The sequence below is a fragment of the Cygnus atratus genome, chromosome 14 (assembly GCF_013377495.2).
Source record: "Cygnus atratus isolate AKBS03 ecotype Queensland, Australia chromosome 14, CAtr_DNAZoo_HiC_assembly, whole genome shotgun sequence".
Lineage (NCBI taxonomy): Eukaryota > Metazoa > Chordata > Aves > Anseriformes > Anatidae > Cygnus > Cygnus atratus.
Window position 1 is genome coordinate 9,052,982 of NC_066375.1, and position 21,172 is coordinate 9,074,153.

General features: G+C 57.7%; 1 protein-coding gene across 2 annotated transcripts; it reads left to right on the top strand.

Moving 5' to 3' along the window:
• Positions 1–4,594: 4,594 nt before the first annotated feature.
• Positions 4,595–16,706, top strand: HRH2 (histamine receptor H2). 2 transcript variants are annotated; one of them, XM_050713591.1, is made up of 3 exons: positions 4,595–4,781; positions 9,721–11,224; positions 14,306–16,706. In XM_050713591.1, exons 2-3 carry the CDS (start codon positions 10,122–10,124, stop codon positions 14,322–14,324), a joined length of 1,122 nt encoding a protein of 373 aa, XP_050569548.1. In that variant the 5' UTR covers positions 4,595–4,781; positions 9,721–10,121; the 3' UTR covers positions 14,325–16,706. The 2 variants fall into 2 exon arrangements, with proteins under 2 accessions (XP_050569548.1, XP_035415506.2); XM_035559613.2 differs by having other exon boundaries at positions 4,634–4,781; positions 16,058–16,704.
• Positions 16,707–21,172: the final 4,466 nt, after the last annotated feature.

Here is a 21,172-nt window from a genome sequence, read left to right on the forward strand (position 1 = left end):
TTACAGCACTTAGACTAGACAAGAAATGACTTCTATTCACGGACTTAAGTAATCCCCAGCCTGAACTGGGACAAAAAGTTGGGATATTTTGCAGGTGAGGCATTCAGAGCAACGACAAGAAAGGTTCTCGCTTCCATTTCCAGCTTAATCTACAGACCAACCTACTTGTTATGCTGCACGAATGATAAGCACAAATTTCTAAATAAGTTGTTTCAAAGAAAAAAAAAAATTCTCCTTTGAAAAGTGTCAATGTGAGGCTTCACAAAGATTTCTAAATATAGCTACTTCAAAAGAACGAGTGCAATAAGGAGACCGGTCAAAACCTATCCTTTGCCGCGCAGGCTGTCGGCTTTGTAGAACACATGGTGTCTGCTGGGAAGATGCTGAGCTGGAAGTACTGCCTGGGCAAATCCCTGTGTGACCCCAGCCCCACCAGCAGCCACCAGTCCCATCCCAGAGCCACCAGCTTGTCCTGATCATCACATCCCTCTACCACCTTCTTCCCCATCACCTCGAGCTTTGGGGCTGCTGTGGGGCAAGCATAGCTCAGTGCCGTGCAAGGGAAAGGAAAGGTCTCAGGCCAGAAATCCAGGACAGTCCTGCCTTTTCTGAGCAAGTCCAGCTGAATTTCAATAAAAGATTTTTCAAGACTATTCTAATGATTTTAATTATTCCTGAGCACTCCTTGCACGCTCCAGCCAGGTTTCAGGGGGAGCATGCTCTTCTGAGAGCACTGTTTCCTATTTTTGTCAGCACACTGAACATAGCCTCTAAATTAAAATCTTCTATTTCCAGTCTATTTCGATCAACTCCACTTCCTTCAGTTTAAAAGATACAATAAGAATAGACGAGCTCTTGCAAATTAAAAGCCTCTCTTGCTTAACAAATTGTCTCTCCGCGATAATTAATTGTCTGGAGAGAGATTCCAGCCCTAGGTTTTTGGCCTCATTCCAGGCTGTGTAAGGTGGGGGGGGGGGGGAGGAAAGTACATATTTGGGAACATGCTGCCTCTCGGCCCCAGCGATGCCCACCCTGTGCATGGTGGGGTGGGTCTGACCCCTCCGCCTGTCCCTGGCACAGCGGCATCCCTGCCGGTGTGGCTGTCACCAGATGAGCATACCGGGCACACCTCAGCACCCGTTTCTGCTCCACCCCGAGGCAATCCCTGGCAGGCAGCAGGTCACTCACCCCAAGCCATTTCAGCCACTCCCAGGGTGGTGGCTGCCAGCAGCCGGCGGCGTGCATGGGCTGGGTGCACCCAGAGCGATGCGCAGGCAATGCCAGGTGTTGCGGCTCCAGGCTGCCTTTGGAACTTTGTCCAACTCAAACTTCCTTGAGAAATTCCTTCCAGCACGTGATGGTCCTTATGACGAGTAAGCTTAAATTAATCTTTGGTTTTGCAATCTAAGCCCTTGGCTGCTTCTCCTCTCGGGGAAGGCAGAACTGGAAATAGAGGTAGGTTATGGTGTCTGGTCCTGCAAAACTCTGTCAGACTTTTCTCAGGAGACACGTCCTCCGGGCCCTCCACACCCTGTGTGCCCCTCACCCATGGAGCTCTTCAGCCACGGAAGTCTCCATCAAGAGGAAGTCCTCCTGCACCCAGGAGATAAGGAGGAGGCCCCTATCAGCCAAGATCAACCCTCAGGAAGCCCTACCTGCATCAGAAGACATTCACATGTGGGTCAGGGTGGAAAAATTCCCCACTTCTTTACCCTCTCCCCCACACAGCAGCAGCTCCATCGCCAGCCAGGGAAGAGCAGCAGCCTGCTGCCACAGATCCCATTGTCACCCAGTCCCCTGCAGCGGGGTGTGAATTGAGGACCCTCGTTGGCCCATGGAGATGCTGGAAAAAGCGAGCCCTCAGCCACCTGCAGGATGCTTAATACTAGTGGGAAGCCGGCTAGCACTCTCCAGTCCTCATTAGAGCTTGGAGGGCTTTGTATAACACAAATAGACCAGCAAACTGGAAATAAATCTCTAACATCCCCTCTCTGCACTAAGAAGCTATAGAAATATGTCACAGATGGTGTCTCTAGTCTGACACTATCTCGCAGCGGATGGGATCCTGCTAAGTCTGATCGGGATCACCACTGCCACACCCAAGAGGGTGGGAAAGGTTTGAGCACCCTTCTCTTCTCCAGTCCCAGTATGGCAAAGGTGCCTGGGGAGAGAGATGTTCCTGGAACAGCCAGAATTAGTGACAATCCACGTATATAGCTTCAAGTAGGTTATTCCTGGCAGGATGTTGCTCTAGAGCTGGGTCATCGAGGGACAGGGCTGTGTCTCCAGCACGGGTCCCTCCCACGCTGGCCAGGCCCTGGTGCTCCACTCCCTGCCGCTGTTCTGCACCTCCTTCCCTTGCGGCCACCATTCCCATAAGTGTGCTTCAGCTTCCACATCCCCCAGCAGGAAAATCTATTGTAGTTAACCTTTTTGTCCACGGCAGGATTTTACTGGAATTTATTTTTGGGAAAAAACTAATTAACAAAACCCACTTTAGTACATCTGGGAAATCCCTGACTTTTAAGTTTCACTGCATGTTCTGATGATCTGAGTGGACTACTGCCCTGTCCCATCCACCCACGGAGAGCAGCTCTCTGCGTCTGGGTCGGGCTCTTTCTACAGATTTTGGTTAGGAAACAGCTCAGCACAAGTCCCACCTCCCCAAGAGCAGGGTCTCCCAGCAGTGTCTGGACCCCACTGGGACTCCCCCAGCCCCTATCGAGCTGACCTGCTACGGTGGTCTCCCACATCTGCCGCCTCCCTCCAGGCACACCTCCTCCACCCGAGGCTTTCTAGGAGCTCCCATTTGCCAAATCTTGCATCCCTGTTCCAGGAGTCCCAGACTTTCCCTGGCTTCTCTTACACTTTCCCAGCGTCCCAGCTCCAAGCATTGCAGTCGCATTTAATAAACTATTTAAACATGCGCGGGGGTGCCAGAAAACCTCTTCATTTCCTGACCCATTACTCACGCCACAGCTCTGCACAGCCCATTTGGGGCTCTCAGTCCCAGTCCATGAGTTTCTCCAATGTCTGCGTGCTCTTGGCAAGCCCCGGTGCCACCAGCAGCACAGCAGCGGGGGCTCAGCCACGGGCTCAGACGGCCCCGCCAGCATCCTGCACACAGCCTCCTGCTGCAGCCCATGGGGCTGACGGAGCTTCAGGAGGGTTTGGATCCTCCCGGCTCCCTGAGGGAAGATGGTGCACACCCAGCTCCCAGCTGGTGTGGCTTTCCTGCTCCCCAGGCAGCAGGGACTTTGCACTGGGAGGGATCAGGGTGAGGGAGCTGGGGGGTCCTGACCCAATAGCCAGAGCCCTTTATTCCCACAAGGCACTTCACAGCCTGAGACTTCCAGACCAAAAAAAATCCCTCCTAGAGCACAGCCAAAGAACAGAAGAAGTCAATACCCTAGCGACTTCGGCTGAGGAGCATTCCTCAGCGGATTTCAATCTTGTTTTGCAGGAGGGTTCTCTCCGCACCATGCAGCAGCCGCTCTGCATCCCTGCTGAACTACAGCGCTGGCGCTCATCAGGAAAACTCTGGGCTCCAGCAGACCACCAGCTTATTAAAGACAGATCTGTGCTTGGGACTGCAGAGATAAACACATCAGAGGCGTTTTGCTGTGAGCACCAGGGCTGCCGGTGTCCCTCTTCGGCTGGGGTTGAGGCAGGGACGTTTTTGGCACTGGGGCATTGCAGCCTGGCTGGTGGAGGAGCCGGATCCAACTCCATACAGCCTGGGGAGCCCAGGGCCTCATCCTGCCCACAGTGAGACACATCAGTCCCCGGCTATTTGCTGGGGTGCACGGAAGTGGTCGGCATTGTTCTCCCCAGCCACATGGAGCCATCGGGATGGCCAGGCTTGGCCAGAGAGCTCTGCTGCTAGCCCAGCCCTAGGGGAAGAGCTGAAAGGGGAAGTAGCTCCTTGCACAGCTGTCCCAGCAGTTAATATTTGCACAAGGCTTTGAAACCCATAAAAGAAAGATATGAGAAGCAGGAAAGGCTGCCACTGCCTGTTTGTCACTTGGCATGCCCCCTGCTGCCCCCCAGGTGGCACATGCAGGGGACAGTTTCTGCCAGTTTGGTGCAGCCCCGAGGGCAGCACCCAGCTGGGAGCATCCCTGCTGCTGGCCACACTCTTGGAGCCTCTGTCAGGCACTGGCATGGCAACATGGGCTCCTCATGCTCCCTTGAGTAAGTCTGCAGATTTCTGCCCCTTTTTCCTTCTCTCTTCCCCATGCAACCAGAGAGCCTTGGCATCTCTGACACCCCTCAGCCAGAGAGCCCTGCAGCCTCTGAAGCACCTCAGATGCCCAAGCTTCAGGCTGGTATGCGTTTGGGGGCTCACACCAAATGCAAAAACAGTTCTGCACCAAGACCCACGGCATCAGACCTCCAGCAACAAGCAAGCTCCTGCCTGCAGCACGGGGCAGCTCGAGGGGCGTCAGTGGGCACCCAGCCCCTCACTGCGCCTGGCACAGCCCAGGGGAGCCCCCGCACGCCGCATGCCCAGAGCACGGCTCCTTTCAGCATTTCAAATTTTGCCGGATGATAACCTTGACGTCTGAGTTCAAGGCTCTGATCCCACCCCCTTGTGATCTGACTCATGTTGCAGTCAGCGCGCTGCCTAGATATTGGTAGGCGAGGAGGAGGAGGGAGGGCAGCAGGCAGCCCCGGCTCGCACACGCGCTGCTCCCCGCACAAACTGAGCCACACACGCCGGGGGAAACTTGGGGCTCCCACCTGTTCCAGGGGCTGCGGGAAACCAGCACTGTTCCCAGGTAAAGCTTTGCCTGCTTCTTTTTCCTCTTGGTTGTTATGCTGGTGAATGGCTTTCTAGGTGAGAACTCAGAGGGGTCGGTGGGTCGGGGTGTGCCAGGCACCCCATGTGGGGCCGCTTGGCTCGGAGCGTGAGGGCGGTGTCACTCCTCACCTTCGTGCTGTCCCCTCACACTGCCCCGAGCAGAGGGCAGTTTGGGGACTTTTGCTGGTGGGAACCAACAAAACGAAAACTATCGGGGCTAGAGAGGGGTCGTGGGTGCAGCATTCCCAGGGTGCAGAGGCAGTGCTCTGCCCTGCCTCAGCACCTGCAGGAGCGAAGCATCTTGCCCCAGCAGCCTCCCCACGAGGTTTGCTCCTAAACCAACTTCTTGCACTTAAGCCAGTCTTAAGCGCTGGTTAAGACTGGTTCACAGGCACAGGAGGGGGGGGTTGTCCCCGGGACCCCAACCCAGCCGTGGGTTCAGGGCAGCAAGCTGGATGTGGGATCTCTGCCGTGACTTGTGCAGCTAGAAGCATGTCCAGGAGCCTGGCACCCTTGTTTTCAGTTTCACCCCTGTCCTGCAGTCACCACAGAGCAAACTTTTCAAGTGCTGCCTGCTCTCTGCCCATTTCCGCATAACCCTTGGTGCTTTCTACATTCAGAGGGCCCGAACACCCTCACCCACAGAGCCCCTGCCCTGCAGGGGAGCAGGACAGAGGGCTGGCAACTGTGGTGGGGAGGGGGATCGTGTCCTGTCTCCCCAGCCCCTCTGCTCACACTGTAGGCAGCAAGTGCTGCTGTGCATCGGTCAGGTTTCAGGCTGGGACAGGGCAGAGAGAGCAACAGGCAGCAGAGGGAACTGAGGAGCAGGGATAAAAGTGCTGGGGGTGCTGCCAGGTGGGACCCCTGTGTATGCCCCCCAGCCCCAGGGGTGCAGAGGGGCTGCAAAGGGGCCCAGCCAAAGCCGAGGCTGTGACTGCCGGCGTGTGCCTATCAGAGCGTGGGCGCACGGAGGGCAGGGGGAGATGGAAATAAGGGGGCCAGGGATGTTCCAGGGGCAAAACCACAGGTGTGGGCGTTGGGAGGAGCACAGCCCTTCCAAAAGGGTGCTCAGACATAAACCAGAAACAACCCCCACACCCTCAGTGAGCCCCCACAGACAGCAGGGCAAGCTGGCTTCCGCGGCACCATCACCTCGCCTTCGAGCCCCACTTCTGGGGAATTTGGGTCTCCTCCATTTGTGAGACAGGCTCACGGCTCCAGCACAGGGTGGGAACAGCCCTTTGGCAGCTCCCAGCCCTGCCTGCTCCCTGCCACCAAACCTCAAACATCCTCTTTAACCCAGCAGAAATCCCCCCCGCCCTGCCACGCAGCCCTGCCAGAAGCGCCTCTCAGTATACCCAGATGTTTAATCTCTTGATTAAACACTTGAGCACCATTCTGGAAATAGCCATGACGCCTTGCTGTGAGCTCTGTGGGGCCAGGGAATTTGCTTTGCTCCTAAGTGACTTGTGCCAGCGCTCTGCTCGGACGCAGTCCGACACAGAAGGCAGGGACTTTTCGGGTCTGGGGACCTGGAAACACTCCTGAGAACAAGCTGCCACGCCCAGGCACTCGCCAAGCATTCCCTCCTGCCCATCTATCTGCTTTTAACAGATTTGCAATGAACCTTTTAAGGCAGAAGTAGAACCACATGAATGGAGAGCAGCAAACATATTACCGATGCTGTCCCATTAGCCTCACTGCAAAAGTGCACAAAGAGCTAGAACAAACAACACCAAAGGAAGGGATGCTGAGATGAATGGCAGGGGGAGCAGAAGAAGGGAAAGTACAAGAGGAATTTCCCATAGATAAAATCACAGCCTCCTCCCCGGAGGAGATAATTTATATTTTAAGTGCAGTGGGTCAGTCATACATGGGCTTCCACAGAGCACAAAATTACCTTTCGGGCAGGAGACAGGAGTTACTACCAGAACTGTGAGAAGGTTAAATTGGCTAATGGGGAAGGTGGTAGGACGTTGCAACGGGAGGATCAGTAGTGCTCCGGAGAAGGCTGTTAACAGAGTTCCTTAAACATTAGTCTAGAGATGAAATTTATTTAATGGTTATCCTTAGTGGTCTTGGCTCAGAAAATGGAAGTCCTTCAAGAAAATGCACTAGTGAGATGCTTGGGAGAACTTTTGAACCAGACAGGGGACTTGAAGTGCTACAGGAGAAGAACCAAAGGATCCAAAGATCAACAGAAACAAAACGGGCTGGCACAAGTTCATACACTTAGGGGCTAAGTAAAAATCACTGCTCTGAGCAGCCAAAATAGCACAGGAGAAGTACCAGGCTTTTAGGGATCCCCGGGATGTCTGTAGGAAAATGGCTGCAGCCTGGCCAGGTCTCACAGCAGTGATAGCATCCATCAGAGCCCCAGCACCGCTGGGAAAGGCACTACAGGGACAACCAGCAGCGATGCCCTACTCTGCTCCCTCGCTGGCTGGAGGGAGACTTTTGTCCAAGAACACATCCAGGCCATGGTAATGGGGACAGTCAGGTAGGTGTAAAACCTGCCCGATGAGACAGGGCTGGCAGGGTGTGATTTATGCAGCCCATTGCTAGAAGGGCTGCCATGGGAAACAGCCGCTCTGGGCGTACATCGGGGAGGACATAAATTCACCCTGCTGAAATACAACGGGAACTGAGGACCCGCGTGTTAGATGAAGCCAAGCAGACAGAGTGGCAGTGGGACGGTGCTGCAGGAGAACACCCCGAGCTGGGCACTTCTCCCCGGGAGCTGTGCAGGTCTTCCACCCTCCTCCCCAGCTCAGGTTTTGCCTTTCAAGCACCGTGCCAGGACCCAGCCCAAGGTGCTGCATCCTGCATCTGCCCCATGAGTCCTGTCCCAGCCTGTGGAGGAGCAAAGGCTTCTGGCAGCTCCGCAGGGATGGGATGCTCCACCCCCCGTGGCTCAGCAGCTCCATATCACACTCGGAAACAGTTCCTACTCCCTGCCCAAGAAAAATAAAGTGCCTGCTTCTCACCCCGAGCTAATCAGAGAAGCAATAAAAAACAAAACTGTCCCTGACCCGGTCTGCAGGATCAGCAGAGCTGCCTGCACAGGGGGATTTGAAACACGGGTGAAGGAGCAGACCATGACATGAGGGTCTCGGGCAGCAAAACCAGGTTCCCTGGCCCACAGCCAGGATGGCCCCAGCCACCGGGAAAGCAGCAGAGCCCTTGCCCCACGGTGGGTGCTGAGCCACCAGCACAGCCCCAGCTGGGCCCCTGTGAGCCAGCAGCAGGAGTGGGCTGTTGGTGTGCGGTGGAGCAGCCACGTAGGAGGCAGTAATCCACCCACAGCATTTTCTAAGCCTGCTACTCCCCCTATAATTTATCCTGCCATTTCCAGTGCGTTAGGAGTAATGAAAAAACATCCTTTTCACTTGGAAATACCCTTCTCTGTGAACAACCTGTTCTCCTGGCTGCCGTCAGCAAGCCGGCAGCGCTCAGCTCCTTCCCCGCTCCCTTTGTGCACGAACAAAGGGCTTTCTGCGGAGAGAGCCCGTGCTGCAGCAAGAGGCGAGGAAACGCTCTACACGCCGCCACCGCAGCTGAAAGCACCGCATCCAGCTCCCGGCGGGCTTCCCCCCCGGCACCCAAATTCCCGGGACCCCCTGTCTGGCAACGGCCTTGCTCCACACAGCAGGAGGCATCCCACGGGCCGGTTCATCACTTCACACTCACTCCCAATTCCCTTTGGAGCAGCAGGGCTGCGGATGTCACCTCCGATTCCCACGTGGCTCCCAGCAATCAGCACTTATTTACCCTGGCACTCACTCCCAGATGCTCCCTGCCTTGGCTCGCTTGCCTTTAACCTTGAGTCAAAGGCACACATCAATTGAAGAGCAGCCCAGCCCACTCCATGCCATTATCTTTTTCTTGACAAGTGAGTGTGTTATAATCTCATCTGTGGCCTCTCCCAGGACCTTCTTCTCTCCTGGAGTTTCTTCACTTTGCCCCATCTCTGCACCCTGCAGAGAACCAGCCCCTTCCTCCCCAGCCTGCTCCCAGCCCCTCTTGCTCATCCCTGCAGTGTTTCGGTTTTTCCTCTGAGCCCCTTCCCGACACACTCGCTGCTTGCCATCAGCCAAGAGCTGGGAGCCCTGTGAACCTAGAGCGACAAGGTCCTGGAGAGCACCCTAACGGGTTGCTGAAAGCCCTTGTGCAGGTTAGAGGTTTGTGTGGTTTCTGCCTTTGGAGAAAAAAAAACTTTTTGTTATTTATATCCAGGCAGAAAGTAATCATAAAATGCAAGTCTGCAAGGGCTGCTCCCCACTCTGAACCCCTGCCCCACAGCAGGAGCAGCTTCATGCAAGCACTCCCTGAAGCCCTTGGCTGTTTCAGCCGCCATCAGGGGCGGCCGATGGAGCTGGCAGAGCCCCCCCAGCCAGCTCCTGCCAGGGTGTTGGATCACTCAGAGGGGCTCCCTGCTCCCCCGGGACCCCAGATGGAGCAGAGCAGGGATCTGTGCTCCTGGCTGCTTGAGCCAGCGTGGCTGGTGACAGCAGGGACCAACACGAGGCACGGGACTGTTCAAAGCCCATTTATGGGGACAGATCAGGTGTGGAGATTCATAAATCATGCAGCAATGACTAATTTCACCAGGTTGCATAATTGAAGCGCACTGCTTTCTCAGGAAAACTCTTTCCTCTTTTCTTCCTGGCCCCCTTTTTATCACCAGCCTGTAGGCACTCATTTCCTCTGAAACCCCTGCACTTTGCTCACCATCGCTACATGACGTGGGTACCCCGGGGCTGGGCAGGGACCGGTGTCCCCAGCTGCCGAGGGACTCCCTGGTTTGGGTCTAAATGTGCTGGAGCACCCAGGGAGGCACAGATGCCCCAGTTCTGGAGGGGCTGGTGATGGGCAGCTCAAGGGACCATTGCCCTTACTTGGTGCTTTCTTTGCAGGTTGTCCTCAAGAAGCAGTGAAGCTCTGTCCCTGCAGAGCACCACCAGCCACCGTCTCCAGTCCAAGCACACAATGAGGCAGGTGTGAGACCCCGTGGGACCCAACCTCACCGAGGAGAGGTGAAGGGAGCAGCTGAGATCCACCAGTAGCTGCTGCAGGGGATCAGCTCCAGCACCAGATGAGCCAGTTCACACCAGCAAGTTGCAGGGCCATAGCTTTCCTAGACCATGACACTCCCAGCAGACAAGGCTGAACATGTGAAGATGACTGCAGTGTTCTCCAAGTCACTGCAGGCCCAAAATTGGTTTGCAAAAGGGCTCTAGGGCTGCCTGGTAGAGGCTCACTCCAAGCACCCACAGAGCCGGTGAGAGCAGGACCGCTCCATCCATGCGATTGCACCATGGATCCGTGTAACAACGTCACAAGCCCTACAAAACCCATGAACTTCACCCTGCAGCTGCTGGTCGGCTCCTTCCTCACCATCCTCATCGTGTTCACCCTCTGCGGCAACATCATCGTCTGCCTGGCCGTCACCCTCGACCGCCGGCTCCGCAGCCTGACCAACTGCATCATCGTCTCCTTGGCCATCACCGACCTGCTGCTGGCCCTCCTGGTGCTGCCCTTCTCCGCCTTCTACGAGCTCACCAGCGAGTGGCCCTTCGGCAGCACCCTGTGCAACATCTACTCCAGCCTGGATGTCATGCTGTGCACGGCCTCCATCCTCAACCTCTTCATGATCAGCCTGGACCGCTACTTCGCTGTCACCACCCCGCTGCGCTACAGGCAGGTGGTCACCCCTTCCCGGGTGGCTGTGGGCTTGGTCATTATTTGGACGGTTTCCTTGATGGTCTCCTTCCTACCCATCCACCTGGGCTGGAACACCAACGGGACAGCAGTGCAGAACACCACCCCCAACTGCACCAAGGAGTGCAATCTGGAGGTTAACTCTATCTACGGGCTGGTGGACGCCCTGCTCACCTTCTACATCCCCCTGGTCATCATGTGCGTCACCTACTACCGGATATTCAAGATAGCGAGGGAGCAAGCCAAGAGGATTAACCACACGTGGTGCTGCAGCAGCAACAGCCCCATGCCACCCATGGTGAAGGAGCACAAAGCCACCGTGACGTTGGCGGTGGTGCTGGGTGCCTTCGTGGTGTGCTGGTTCCCCTATTTCACAGTGTTCACGTACCGAGGGGTGTGGGGGGACAGCAGTGTCAAAGGAGCGCCCATGTCCATCGTCCTCTGGCTGGGCTACGCCAACTCAGCACTGAACCCCATCCTCTATGGCACGCTCAACAGGGATTTTCGGGTGGCCTACCAGCACTTGCTGCACTGCTGGAGGACGGGGGGACCCAGGAGCTCCCGCCTGCCACCCCTCCAGAAGGGGCGGCCCAGGGGCAGGAACTGCAGGCAGGGCCCCGACAACCAGGAGGAGAAAAGCCTGAAGCTGGAGATGAGGAACGGGAAGGGGACCTTGCTGGATGACGGAGCCCTCCAGAGGTAAGAGCCTTCTCACCTGCAGCACCCTGGTGCTCAGTCTGTCCCCGGGAGGAGGGCAGGGGTAGGCACCTCATTGTCTAGACCTTCATTTAGCCAGAAAACCGTTAAGCACCGAGCTGGATGCCCCAGCAGCAGGTCCTTGCCCAGGCACCCCTTGCTTTTTACAACCCAGCAGAAATTCAGCAGCACCAGTGGGGGCCCTGCCTCCCTCTGTGCTGACGGCACAGGTTCAGCTACACCAGGTGGCTGGGCCCCACTGTGATCACAAAGCATCCCTGGCTTCTGTGGGTAATGGGGACAATTTTACCATCAGAATTTGCTAACACAACACGGGGGCGTAGCTGTTATTTACAGGTGCTCCCAGAAGCTGGCCATGCCCTGCTTTTGGGGGCAGGTGGCTGGCACGGCCGGGGATACTCTGGAAATGTCACTGCCTGTCACAGTGGGGACAAGGGGGTGTTGTCCCCAGGGCGCAGAGTGTCAGGGCACCTGTGGTCACGCTGCGAGTCCCTGCAGGAGCAGAGTTCTGGGTCCCCATCCGGGCTCTGCGGGTTCCCCTCTCAGCTCCAACACGCGCCCCAGCATCGCGGCTCTGGGTCAGCATCAGCAGCGAGCTCAGCCAACAGCAAGTTCCATTCCCATCTCTGGAAAGAAGCAAGAATAACCAAAATTAGCTTGGCAACAGTTTTAAGAATACAAACAACCACCCAAAACTGAAGCCAAAAAATTCCCCCAGCACCACCCCGAGCCCAACCCTGGGGCACAACCTTGCAGGGTGCAGTCAGGGAGATAGATGGGCGCGATGTGGGTGTGCTCCATGGCACCCATCTGCTGCCTGGGTGCCCACATCCCCAAGGGGTCAGCCCACACCTCCTTCGCCCCCCTGAGCATAAGGAGAGCAGAGACACGTGCAGTCTGCTGCCATGCAAGCTGCTGCTCCCAGGCTTTAATCTAACCTCTAGGCAGCACCTGATAATTCCCCGATAGCCCAGAAACTTTCCATCCTGCAGATAAGCTGTCCTTTCACTCCCTGTCCTCAACGTGCCCGCAGAGAAGCTGTGCTCGTGCACGTGCCCTTGGTTCCGTCCCCAAAACAGGCTCCGAAACCATGGGAAGGAGAACATGAGGAGGTGAGGCAGAGGACAGAGCCACCCGAGAGCCTCATCCCCCACCACACTTCCCCTGCATGCCCAGACTTGGCTTGACCTGAGGTGGAAGGGTGGCTGGGGGCAGGGGAGGCTGCCCCAGGAGACACAGCGGGATGGAGGAGCCGGAACAAATGCAAACTGCAACTCTTCTTCACTTTCCAAGTCAATAATAACGAGTGGAGGGGGACAATATTTAGCAAACACGGTTGCAGGTGTATATCAAAACATGCACCTGGCGTGGTAGCGGTGTTTCTGCAGACATACCAAAAGGGCTGTGCTGTTTACACAAACAAAAAGCGCAGCTCCCCAAACTGAGAGCTCGTGCACTGGGGCTCTGCAAGAGGAGGACTTGGTAAGCCACAGAGAGACAGAAGAGTGGCAGGGAAAGCAATTAGCAAGAGAACAACCACCCAGGGGGTTCATCCCGCCAGGACCCCATCCCACCAAGTGCAGGAGCACCTCGGAGGTTGGCAGATGTGGTGCTGGGCAGCGAGGCCAGCCAGCACCACTGCGCTGAGAGCAGGTAATGGTGGAAGGAGACCTGCACTGCTCCTGCACAGCACCGGCTGGGGTTTTAGCTATTAACTGAGCATCTCTTGCAATGCAAAACACCAGCTGGTTCCTGCTCAGAAGTCATGGCCAGAAACCCAAGGGGACACCAGAAGACACCTCCAGCAGCCCATACAGGGTCAGGGCAGCCCCAGCGAGGGCTGGATCAGGCCCCGCGACTTGCTCAGCGGTGCAGATTGGGCCCTTTCCTAACACTCAAGTAGATCTGAACGAGACCCATGAGAAAGAGCAGCTCCCGTCCCCTTCCAGCGGGACAAGGAGATCTCTTTCCCATCTGGGCTTGCTCCCACGGGAGCAGGACTTCGAGGGAAGTGGGTGAGTGGCAGCCAGCGCTGCAGCGGTGCTCACAAGCAAGACCCAGGCACTGTGGCAAAGGGAGGGGGGAAGACCCAAGCACAGGGGTGTTTCTTGACCTTTCTAAATCCAGAAAGCTCTTTTCCATACTACCCAGCATCACTGCTGTGGTTTCTGCTCACGATCAGATAAAAGGTAGCTCAAGGGCTGAATGATCGGTTACTGCTTTTACTTTCTCTATTGCTTTTACTCATCTGCCTGGAAGTGATGCACCAAGGGCTGCGTGGGGCCCTCCAGCCCATTCCCCCAAAGCCAACACCACCAACACCGGGTGCTCGTCCTGCTGCTGGCAGGCGGCCGGGGTCCACCAGGGCTTCCCAGTGGCCTCAGGAGCTCCCTGACCAGCCAATTTCACCCTGAACTGGCTCCTCTCCTCTAGAGACATTAAGAGAAAAGGCCAACATGAATCATTTCACAGCCCCATAAGCCTCTCCAAATGACAGCAGAGATCAGAACAGCCACATGTGGTTATTCAGGGCAGAGGATTTTGAAATGCTGCCCTTCGTAACAAACTTCTTTCCTGTTATGAGGCACAAAGACGAGACCAGAGAACAATAGTGGGAATCTTGGAAAAATGCAGGCAGTCTCAGGGGTGTCAGGAACAGGGACGGGGGCCAGCCCCATCGCTTCCCTGGAAAACGAGAGGCCCCAGGCACACCACAGCCACTGCGGTGCAGAGGTTTCTGTGGGTCAGGACCAGGTGGGAGGGAGCATGCAGGGCTGTGAGGGAACACAGCTGCTTCCCACCGTGCACTGACCAGGGAAGGAACTAACGTAAACCCTGTAAAGGAAAGCAGAGGAGCCAGTTCCATGGAAAAGGACCTGCCCCAGCCACCACGTCCTGCCCCGGGCTGCCATTTCCAGGGGCAGAGCAGGACAGATCCCAGGCAGGCAGCGCCTGGTGGATGCATAGCAAAGCCAGGAGCCCGCAGGCTCATCCAGGCTGGCACCGACCCATCTGTTCTCCCTCTGTTCTTTATGTCTTCACGTGCAATTTCAACCTTTCCAGTGCCAAAGCCTTGCCGTGAGTCTCAGCCAGCCTGCTGCCCTCAGACACACGTCTCCCAGCCTCTGCTCCTGGCTGCCCTCCTCCAGCATCCTGCAAGGCTGAAAGGACAAAGCTGGACTGTCCTCAGGGAGAGACTCGACGGCAGAGGCAAGGGCTACAGGGTGAGTACGGGGCTGGAGGTCCTGGAAGGGGCACCCGCTGCGTTCTCCCAGGACCAGCCATCCCATCCTGACGGCATGTGGGGCAGAGAGGGGGGCCACCAGAGGCGCAGCCTCACTCCTGTGACCTCCAGCAGCATTTGCTCCCAAGCCCAGGGGAGGTGGCCAGAGCTGTCCCCCCCTCATCCCCCAGCTTCCCTGGAGGTGTGGGGGCACAGAGCCATTCTGTAATGACCTCGGGATGCCAGCTCCCCTCGTCCCTGCAGGCTGCCGGGGAGCTGCCTCCGTGTGCTGCAGAGGCAGCCGCGCTCAGGCTGCAGGCTTCCAGCACGCTTCATTTTCATGCAAGCCTGCACCAGCACCACACGAATCACAGGCAGCTTTTGCATGGACTCTCACCAGGCACCCGAGGCGGGGAGCTGATGCCAGGCATTGCCACTTTCCCCAGCAGTGCCAAGCTGGACGTGGTCATTCGCCACCACATGTGGGGATGCCTCCGAGCTCCCCAGAGCCACTCGGTGCAGCCCTTCTCAGGAAGGACCAGGCAAGGACACCCCGACCTTCACACTCTCCCTCAAACACTGCGTGCTGATAACATGGGTTCTCCTGTATTGACCGTGCCCTGGGGGCAAAAAATAAGTCACCTGCATGCTGCAGGCTGGGTGAGCACGTCTCTGCTGCGCGCCGAGAACTACTGACCCGAGCCAAGGTCATGCTGATGGCCCCGTGCATGGCTCCCCACTGGGGTGGGGGTCCCTGGATGTGACATGGGGGTGCCAGCACGGCTCAGCAGCAGGTCACAGCTCCCCGAGTCACATCACCGCTGTCCCCAGCCCCTGCCCAAGGCAGGGAGCAGTGTGAGCCCTGAGCCACCGGGGGCAGAGGGGAAACCAATTCCTGTTTTACTGCTTCATGCCTTCCCTCCGTGCCACACACACCTTCCGAACGACGTTCACTTTCCATGAGGCAGAGGCAAAACACCAGCTTCCCTCACGACATCACCAGCCCAATCAGCAGAGTGAAGCAATGTCAATCTAGGGAGAGGTTTGCAGATCTGAGGTCCTGGTGTGGCCACAGATTTCCTCTCTGTGACACGGGGGTGGAGACAGGAAATGTCACCCCGTGTTGGGGACCCATCGGAAAGGGTCCCCAGCAGGAGCCATGTGAAACCCCACAGCACCCACCTGCAAAGTCAGGGGGAGGCAGCACCCAGGAGCAGAGCACCGCTCACACCAGGACACCTTCAGGGTCGCTTTGACCCAGTTATTTGCAGAGGTGACAATCCAGCCGCTGCCGGCTGGCCCACGCAGAGGGGAAGAGCAGGCAGAGAAAGCCACAAAGCAAAGCTCTGCTTCTCAGCAGGACGTCAGATGATGTGACCTGGGCAACGTGAGCCTGCTGAGCCCTGCCCCACCAGCAGCACTTGGTGTACAGCCATGCTCCTCTGAGAGCATCCTCACAGCACCACGCCGCATCCCTCCCAGCCGCAGAGCGTGCTTAATGCAGCCTCCCTTAGGCTGGGGAGCAGGAAAATGGAACAGGGGAACCACCTGCACCCTGCAAATCCTTTGAACCCCCTTCTGTTCCCCTGCAGGATCCCTGCACTAGCACGTGGCACTTGCTCCCTCCCCAAACACCGCCGAGGAGGCCTCTGCCTGCCACAGTTTCTTCCCGGGAGGATGGTGTGTTTGAAGAGCCACGAGAAGAGCTGCAGAAGAGCCTCTCCCTGCACCGGCAGGGCCATGACACCTCCAGCATGGAGCCCCCCACCAGCAGGCAGCGGTGCCTGAGAACCAGCGCGTGACCCAGCAGGGCTGGCATGGAGAGGGTCGGGCAGGGAGGGCAGAGAGTGGGGAAAAGGGGTTTTGGCCACAGCCGTGGTGCCCTAAGGGCCACATCCATCCCTCAGAGGGGTAGGTGACGTGGCAGAAGGGCCACCGTGGTGGCTGCTGACAGCCAGGAGCACGGGACACCCAGACCCACAGCATCCTCGCGGGGGGAAACTTGTGTCCCACCTCGGGGGGAGGTTTTGACACTGTTGGGGCTGTCACCGCTCTCCCTGCCAGCTTCACACCCCCAGCCCCACCACAAGGAGAGGGGTCCCAGAGCCCCCCGCACCACGGGGAGCCGCCGAGCAGCCGGGCTCTGCACTCCCCGATAGCTCAACACTAAGACTGCGAAGTCAGGATGTCTGCGACTGAGCCTGGGCAGAAATCAGCGATATAAAAAACTATTTAACTCGGAGGGAAAGTGAGGTGGTTGATTTCTTCGGGCCAGAAGAGCCTCCCCACCCCCTGGGACCCCCCTGTCCCATCCATCCCCATCCCTCCGCTGGGCGCACGCAGCACCGGGAGGGCAGCACCGGGGTGGGCAGCACCGGCCAAATGATCCCAGCTGGTCCTAGAGCCGGTGGGAAGTGGGGGACGGGGGACCCCGGGCCCGGCCCGCCGGGGGCGGTGCTGCAGCTCCGGGGCCCCCCCTCCCCGCCCCGGGGACCGGACCCGGCGGCAGCGCAGGCTCGGAGCTCCCCCTGCTTGCGGCCGGGGGCAGCCCGGCCCCGCTCCCGGCCGGGCCCCGAGGCTTTCTCGAAGGGGTCCCAGGTCGGGACGAAGCCCCCCAGCCCCCCATCCCCCCCGGGGATGCTCCACCTCGATCCCCCTGCGGGCCAGCACCCACCTCCCACTTGCACCTCTGCAATTAGCGATAGCAACAAGCAAACGGCTTGCAGAGAGCAAGGAGGGCTCGGGGAAGGGCTGCAGCCCCCCAACACTCAGCCCAGTCTGGCTCAGAGGGGTCCAGGGAGCGCTGAGCCCCACCAGAGTGGCGGCACCATGCAGAGAAAAATCTGCATCAAGGTGACGGCCAAGCAGGCTTTGTCCCCTCCCCGCTCCTCCCTGGGGACAGGGAGCTGTGACCCCCTTGGGAGAGCCAGGGGAGAGCATCCCCAGCAGGGGAGATGTCGGGGTGCCAGCAGAAAGCAGCCCAGCACGCAGAGGACTCACCTCCTGCAGGCAGAGCAGCCAGGAGCAGGCCCCACAGCACCCCCACTTCACTCAGCCCAGGGAGGAAGGACTGGCAAACACACGCGCCCAAACCCCTGCCACCTATGATAACAATTAGAGACTTACTTAATTGCAAAAATAATTGCAATTGAAGTGTTTAATTACCATACTAAGCAGGAAGAGCCACTCCCGACTGTTTCAGTAGCACTCCCGATCCATCAAACAAGGTTTGGGGCTTGTTTGGGGTTGTTGGGTTTTGGTGTTTTTGTTGGTTTTTTTTTTTTGATTATTAGATTGCAGCCCTGGGGGCATGAAGAGATTTGCTAATTAGGGTCCTGGAGAACAGCCACCGATTCGCAAACACTTTTTAATTTCAGTACTAACAAGGCTGGAAGGGGGAGAAATCCAAAATGCAGAACATCTGTGGCAGTGGCTGGCTGCGGTGCTGCTGCCCCAGTGCCTGGCACCACTCGGTGCACGGACCAGCCCGATGCCATGGGGATGGGCTAGAGCTGTGCCAGCACGGACAGGGTGAGACTGATGCTCCAGGTCCCCGCATCCATCACCGTCTGATCCCATCCACTGCCGTGGCTTTACTGGTGCCAGCTCATCCCGGTCCTGGTGCCCTAAGGGGGCAGCATCAGAAAACTTCTCCAGGTGGCACATGGTTTCGTTCTCCCCTACACAGGTGACAAAAGGGAATTAAATTCTCTCTACAAGCAGCAATTCTGGGAGAAAAGGCTTAGGAAGCTGCTAAACAACACCTGCTTTCTCAGATAAGAACTATTGCCCTGCTAGCCAAGTGCATGGGGACACCTCCACCCCCTTGTCCCCGTGGGGACATGGGAGCCCGCACTCGCCCTGCTCCCACCACGTCCTTGCCACGGCCCTGGGCAGGGGCCAAACCCCACAGAGAGGAGTCGTGGGGAGGGGGAGGCACACGGGGGGCAGGAGCTGCTGCAGGGCTCTGCAGCGTCCCCCTCCCAGGGCGCTGCTGAGAAGCAGTGGCTGCCGCGGGCCGGAGGCAAAGGAGCGTTTTTATTTCTTTTCGATAAAAGAGAAACATCAGTAGAATAAGGAAAAAGTGTGTTGGCATTTTTTCAGGCTGCCACGTGATTAAGCACAGAGGAGATGGAAAGGTGGCAAACAGCCCCAGGCAGCCAGAAGAATGAGAAACTTTGTTTTAGAAATCCCAAGGTTTGATTTTCTTCAATAAAATGCATTTAGGGGTCACTCACCCAGCAGTTTTGGCTCTGGGGTCTCAAGCCTCCAGAAGGGCTTTGGGGTCCATCCCCAAGGTGTCAAGAATGACACTTCCAAACCCAAACACCTTGAAACCAAGGAGCACTCCTCCCTTCCAGCCTGAAAGCAATGGGAAAGGAGAGGACCACTGGGGACCCCCGGGGCTGACCCAAGCCGTTTTCTCCTGGCGTTTCCCTACTGGGTGTAAATGCCACTGGTGGCTGTGCCAGTGGCACGGGGACAGGCTGAGCCCGGCCACCTCGGCTTCGTGGCCCCAGGAGCGTGGCCGTGTCACCGGGAGGGTGGCCGTGACACTGGGGATGTGGCCGTGGGACCGGAGCGGGGACAAAGCCACTAGAGGGCACAAGCAGGACAGAAACGTGTCCCCACGCAGGGCATCGCCCACCCTCACAGGGCAGCGGTGCCAGCAGTCGCCAACCCCCCCCCACGTCGCCCTCCCACCCGGAGCATCCCCCCAAAAAACCACCCTTGGCTCAGGCCCTGCTAGCCCCAGGGTTGGTGTCACACCGCCCTCCGGCCCGAGGCACGCGGGACTGATGCTGATTAAACACAGCGCTGGTAATTAATTTCTCAGAGGGTGGATTTACAAGAAAGCTCTGGGGTGAATGTTTTTCTTCCCCCCCCCCCCCCCCCCCCCCCCACTTCTCCCCGGGGCTTTTAGCAAAACTGACACTGAAGGAGGAGGATGGAGCATCCCCAAGGAACGCCTGCAGCCGCGTCCTGCCCAGGGCTGGGTCCCTGTGCAGGTGCAGGCAGGGTGACACAAAGGTGCTGCCCGTGGCTGTGGGGTGGGTGGCATCTGTGGCTGTCCCCACCCCAGGGCAGGTGTCCTGCAGCAGCACATGTGTCCTCTGTGCCACGGCTCCCTCCAGGCGCTGGCACGAGGCCGGGCTGGATGCAAATCCCAAGCAAGAAGCCCCTGCAGACAGCACTATTATGCAGGGCTCTTGATCCTTTTTGCTTAATGGGAGGCATTTTTCTGTTTCATTTCCCCTACCCTCGGAGCTGAAACCGCCTTTCTGCAGCAAAACAAGCCAAGCCAAAGAAATCCTCCTCTCCTTCCAGCTCACAAAGTCCCCTCCCTCCACAGCAGCAGCAGTGCCCAGCGCACAGGGCTCCCTTTCCCCGGGGTATGTCACGCTGCAGAGGGACAAATGGTCCCCAGCCCACGTTTTTCCTGCTGGTACCACATCCCAGCCTACATTTGGGTCGTTTGTACTCATTCCTGGGCTCCGTGCATGGTCCCCATCCCACTGCCGTGGTCACCGTGTGGTTTTAGTAGGACTGGGGACCCCACAGCCCCCACAAGCCCTGGCCAGGCAGCAGCCCCCTGCCCCAGGGAGCCAGCACAGGGATGTCTGTGAGCAGGAGGATGGGACTCACGTGGAAGATGGCAGCGAGGGCATGTGGGGACACCCCAGGGACAATAGGGACAGGCATACGGGGTTTTGTTCTCTCCATTTATAGATCTGCAAATAGCTCCACAAGCAGAGCATCCCCTTGGCCCCCCCCTCCGCCATCCCTCCCCCAGGGCTCTGTGCTTGCCTCGCTTGCTCGGCCTGTTTCAAGGTTGAGCTAAGCCCACCGTTCGTTATTGGGTAATTAAGCTCTTAATTAACGGGCTGGTTTCCCCTCAGAGCCCTGCCAGCATCTCTTGGTGCTCAGCTCAGACAGGGTGGGCAGGCTGGAGGAGCCTGAGCTGAAGGAGCCCCCAGGGCACTTCCAGGGAGCGAGGGGCAGGCAGGGATGAGACATCCTGACCGCGAGTGATGCTTACGTCTACAAACCCCAAGCCTAGAAAACATCCCAATTTATAAGCCTTAAACAAATAAAGATGTAAATAAATCATTGTTTATATCCCTGCGACCTCAGCAGGTGCCCCTGCCCTGCCTGGGGACCAAGCAGGGGAAGGAGGCAGCAGCACCGAGCTGGCCAGGACGTGGGATCAGCTCTTGGATCCTGCCCCAAGCCCCTGCCCGCCTCCAAAAACGCAGCGAGAGGCAGCCAAGTGCTCGTGCAGAGCCACCAGCCCCTGCAGGGGCTGCCCCGCAGCGCTCCGGGTGGTTGTGCCCTCGTGGGGCATCACTGCCCGTGGCTGTGTGGAACAGGGCATCCCCCTCACCCCAAAAAACACAGGGGGGCAGCAGGGCTGCGGGTGCACACCCGGCATCCCCGTCCCATGCGTGCGGAGGAGAGGCGAGTTTGGCTGAGCCGTGGGGAAGCTGACGGCGTTTCATTGAGGTTTTATCTCTGCAACTGGCAACGTGCTCCTCCAGGAGATTTAGTGGGAAGCTGCCCGCTCCCTGCCAAGAAGGCTGTTTTCTTCTACAGAAAGCACATTATGCATCAAAGTTGAAATTCAAATCCCTTTTCCTCCTCTCTCAGCATATATTTACGAGGCTCCAGATATTGCTTGGTGCATCTTTGTTTGCAGAGGGCCCTCC